This window comes from Sprattus sprattus (genome assembly GCF_963457725.1).
Source record: "Sprattus sprattus genome assembly, chromosome: 1".
Lineage (NCBI taxonomy): Eukaryota > Metazoa > Chordata > Actinopteri > Clupeiformes > Clupeidae > Sprattus > Sprattus sprattus.
In genome coordinates, this window is record NC_137920.1 from 60,543,357 (window position 1) to 60,548,331 (window position 4,975).

The 4,975-nt window shown below is 40.7% G+C and overlaps 1 protein-coding gene across 1 annotated transcript in view; it reads left to right on the top strand.

Moving 5' to 3' along the window:
- Positions 1-964: 964 nt before the first annotated feature.
- LOC308361475 (relaxin receptor 2-like) overlaps positions 965-4,975 on the top strand; it is a gene marked incomplete at both ends in the record, with an annotated part of 26,863 nt that continues 22,852 nt past the window's right edge. Inside the window, 2 exons of the mRNA XM_080833833.1 lie at positions 965-1,049; positions 4,626-4,772. Of these exons, the coding sequence (XP_080689959.1) occupies positions 965-1,049; positions 4,626-4,772 (232 nt within the window). The remainder of the gene's footprint in view (positions 1,050-4,625; positions 4,773-4,975) is intronic.

Here is a 4,975-nt window from a genome sequence, read left to right on the forward strand (position 1 = left end):
TGGGGAATGCTTGAAGAGTATATGCAACACCTTTCTCTCTTGATCCCTATGGTTTGAAAAAAATAGTGTGAGTGTTTGTTTTGTCAGGGAAAAAGTGAGAAAGAAGAAAGAAGTGAGAAAGAAGTAGAGAGATGGCTACTTTCTGTTCTGTGTCGAAAGATTAAGGTGAGGGAAATGGAGTGAACTGACTTTTTAGAGAACCACACGTGAACCACCTGAAAGGTAATATCTCTGCTTCTTCTGTGATTTACTTTTGGCTTGAGTATGTATGCAGATTCAAATGTGATCTTCAAATCGTACCTGTCACATCTCTGGCTGAAGACCATTTCATAATGTGCCGTTGGTGTTAATGAAAAGAGGACACGTAAATATATAATAGTGTTTGAACACCAAATTAAACAGTTATGATGTCTGATAGTTGTTTTTCTCTTTCTCTCTCTTTCTCGCTCGCTTCTGGTTTCTATGTAAATGAGAGTGCATGCTGGAACTGACAATAACCTCTGTTGCACCTCAAACAAATAAACAGTTAACCAGATAGTGCTGTGGAAAGGTTCATCTCTGTCCCTTATAAAAGAGAAAAGACAAAACTGGGATGAAGGTATCCAACGAGAGATGGTTATATTTTAATCAATTTTCTATCCTCGAGGGTCAAGGCTAAATAAGAAACCATAGACTACCCGCGTAAAAAAAAAATGGGGAGTGCCACTCCGTGACGAAATTCACAACTATTTTGTCACTGGAGAAGAGATGCGCTCCTCGCGGCGACTGCAGTTGATTATGATGCGCGTTTAGGTTATGTTAAAACGCAGTGGAACAGGGAGACAAAGGGAACAGTCACCCATGAATTTTTACGATTGTCCGTTTATGTAGTTATGTCGGTGCGCTTCTGGACTTGGTGATCCCCATTCCCTGATTTTTAGAGGAGTATGCCAAGGCGCTCATACGGAAAGACCATACACCGACAATGCAATCTGTCAGACCTCCTACAGCTTTTTTGGATGTGGCTTTCTCTACGCTGTTTACCCATCTACTTTTGACAACAATTAATGGTAAGATCTTTTGTCTTTTGAATTGTCATTCTTGTAGCCTACTTAATATAAGATGTATTTAGTAAGTTTGCTTCTCTTTCAAGCTTTTCGGACCCCTTATATTACAAAAAGCGTAAACAGAACACTAGTACTGTGAGTTTCGAGTTTTCATCCAAATTCTGAATTTCAGTCATTCAACCGATACGTATGGACAATGTTTGGACAATTTGAAAAACTGACCAGAGCTCCAACATAAATCGATCAGCATTAGCGTTCCTCTTTGCTTCTCCTTCTCTCGCGTGATTTCCCTATTCAGATCAGGTTGGACTTCTCCGAGAGTAACTTTTGACTGATTAAATGGAATTCAACACGGAGAACAGGCTGTCCCGGGGCTTTACGTATCCACCACGATGTACTTCAAAGCCCTTAATCGGGCATTCGTTGAAATTGTAATAGTAAGCGGTGCGTAAGAAAATTATACAGAAAGCGGGTAGACGCATGGCATGCACTTTCAACAACAAAAACATGTTTTGCAAAATACTTATGAAACTCATTCATAATTACTGTTTTGCCAGTGCTACCAACCCCTCGACTGACCTGAAGGCAAAGACGGCACTTAACCTTCATCATTAGTTCACAAATGTGAATGTTGCCCATGTTGTGATATTGGATTTTCTCTCAGTGGACTATCGTATCTCTCTTGGAACGCTAGAGCACGTTTGAAGAGGTTGTGTTCATAAACAAATGCAAGGAAATATTAAGGAATGTGGAGGTGTTCGTGATAAGGCTTGTCAGGACAAATTATATATGCCATTCATGTTACTTATGAATTATAAATTCATAAATCAAGTGTAATTTATTTCCTTCATGGTATTTGGTCTTGTCCCTGTGCACCGACTGATTTAGATTGAGAGATATCGCAACCTAAGTCAGCGGTTCAACTCCAGTCTGATTGGGGTGGGATCTGAGGTGTTGTCCTTAAGCCCTTTAATGCACGGATTGGGGCTCCGTTAATATCAAATCAAAAATCATTTCACTTATGGTAGTGAAGATGTTGATGGAAGAGGTAGTGTCACACAAGGTGTTGTACATTTGATGCTTGCTGTGTGTATAGGGATGGAGTTTTTTTTTTTTTACAGTGTCAGCAAAGGTGTGAGAGATAGGAGTATGTCAGTAAGATTGACAGTGCTGACAGTGAGAAACTTTTGAAACATGGTTATCATTACACTGGTGAAGTGATTCGAAACAAGTGCAACGTACAACGTGTATGTGCTTCCTGTGCTGGATTTTTCTCTCGTTGGACCAATTAGACACCTGTTGAATTGAACAATAACTGAATAAAAAACAACAGTAGCAGGCACAGTGACAGGCCAGTTGCAAGGGTTGTTCACTTTCTCTCTGTGAGGTCTTGCATCAAGGTTTGTCTTAGCAGTATGTCAAGGACATGGCAGCCTCCCATGGGAAGATCTCGTAAAGCTTAAAATGGGCATTGGTGTTTCCGACTGGGGAATAGCTGAACCCTTCTGCCTGCTGCAGCAAGCTCTGAATGTTCCAGTGATCTCGGAGCAAGCCTCCCCTATATGCTTGTTTCTGTTTGGAAGGTTTAGACAGAAAGTTGTTTTCATTGTTTCATGATAGTCCTCAAGGTTCTACACTGTGTTTAAAATGAAAATGGATACTCAATAGTATTATAAACATGTCAATGTCTTTGTGTAACTGAAGTGGAAACATGTTGACTTTAGCAATAATGCCTCGTTTGTAGTACTGTGCTCTGGTGTTTTGCTCTGACTGACAGCAACTGTAATTTACTGTGTGTCAGTGTTTGTCATCCTCATCTTAAGATGCAGTTACCTCTTGCTGAAAGTCAAGTGGGAATAAACAGATTGAACATAAAATATTTATGAAAGGTATAAATGAATGTAAGATAAAGAACAAAGTGACAGCATGCAAACCAGGAAAAGGGCCTTATGCTCATTTAAAGTAGCCTGTAGTATCTTTCCTTTGATCTTGCTTGGGCTCACAGAACTATGGGTTCTCTTTTTAATCATCTCTAATAATAGATTAGTTTAGTTTAGTTTGTTAGTTTTTCCAAAGCTGTGATTCTCATTAGTAGGAAAAGCCTATCATGCCAATTTAAAACATACAAACACAATATGGGTCTTTTGATCTAGCTTGAGTCCGCAGACATATTTTGTATATTTGAATGAACTCTAATAGCCCATGTGTGTGTGTCAACTTAATTCGAAGCCACTGGCCTCCGTGAGCAATAGCATGTGTTTGGGCTGCTGCTCTATTGGATTAATGTTTTCAAAGGTGTTGATACTCATTTGCTTTTGGTCCTCTTCCCTTTTATCTGGGCATTTAATCAGTTCAAGTTATTTTGTCTTTTTCTGTTTATTTATTTAAGCTTTGGGTTACACTGAACTGTTGATGAAGGAAGTTAGCAGGCCATGTTGTTAGCATTACTGTGTACTCCGCGGGCTCATCTTACGCTTACTAAGAAATTCCATTTAATGAGTCAGAGCTTATTCTCACCACGGGTGTATTACTCTGCACAGCTTGGGTTTTAATAAATGTATTGTGTGACTCTGTTATTCTGGTTGGTGAAGAGAGCACACTCTGTAGCTGAGGAAAGACCAGGCTGTGCCTTACCTGGTTGGCAGTGAGGCCTTGTCACCATTCCTGGGCAAAGGTGATTGTGCAATCGTGTTCCAGAACACACTGGGATGGATGGAAAAAACTTCAGATGCCCAAGGAGGAACCACAAACTGCTTTCTCTGTCCACGTTGCATTGAGGGGGAAATAAAATCAGGAAGTAAAACCGAATGCCAACGCATTGCTTGTATTTATCCCATCTGGCAAAGCAGGTTGGCCATCAAGGGTGGTCAGTTTAATGGACTGTGCACTTGAGGGCCAGAGAGGCAAGTTAACTGCCGATGATCTTTGTGTACAGCTCCGGAGCTGGTGCTGGTGGAGTGACATGATTTTATAGTCTTTGTATACGGTTTTGGAACATCTTGCATTACAATGACTGGAATGTTAATTAGGACATTAAGTAGAGGATGCACTGTCTGCTGTTGTTTGTCATGTCTGCTGCTCTGCTCTCAATACACTTGGACATGCACCAAGATGATCTGTCATGCCAATCAGTCTGGCTTGGAGCTTGAACACCATATTTAGTCGTGGACAGGGATTTATGTTCTGTGTCGTGTGTGTATCTTTTCCTGTATTCTTTTTCTTCGCACTTCAATAACTGTAGAAGGGAACAGAAAGTACCATGTCAAGTATATCAGCACGTTTTTTTTGTATCCTTTATTTTTAAGCAATGTTAAACAGAGATTAATTCCTGACCACCTCTCTTACGTTAATTGGATAGACAGTGTTGTCTCTTCCTTTTAACTTGGTCCTCTGTTCCTTTCCTTGAAATTGAACACGACTTATAATTGGCTCCTTATTGTAAACGGTTTCACAACTAATTTGTATAAAACTGAAAAACACTTAACCAATGTCAGTCCATGCTGAGTTCTAATTTGTCATCACACGAGCAGAGAAGTGCCTCTTCTCCTTTCACAATTCTTTCCTGTCTTTCTTTGTCAGCCCAGTCCACAGTAGGCAGCAGTGCAGCGCTGCAGGGATGCCCCCTGGGCCAGTTCCCCTGTGGGAACCTGAGTGTATGCCTGCCTCAGGTGCTCCACTGCAACGGGCACAAAGACTGCGCCAACGGGGCCGATGAGGATTACTGCGGTGAGACAATGCCACAGTTTTATCTTCTTGTGTTGTGTTTTGTTTGTCTTTTTCTTTGTGTATGTGTGTGTGTGTGTGTGTGCGCATGAGAGAGTGAGTATTTGAGATGAATGAATTACTTCAGTCACTTTATTCTACTGCAAGTCACTTATGGCATCCCATGCACCTTATTCATGTGTATCTATTTATTCTGATACACTGTG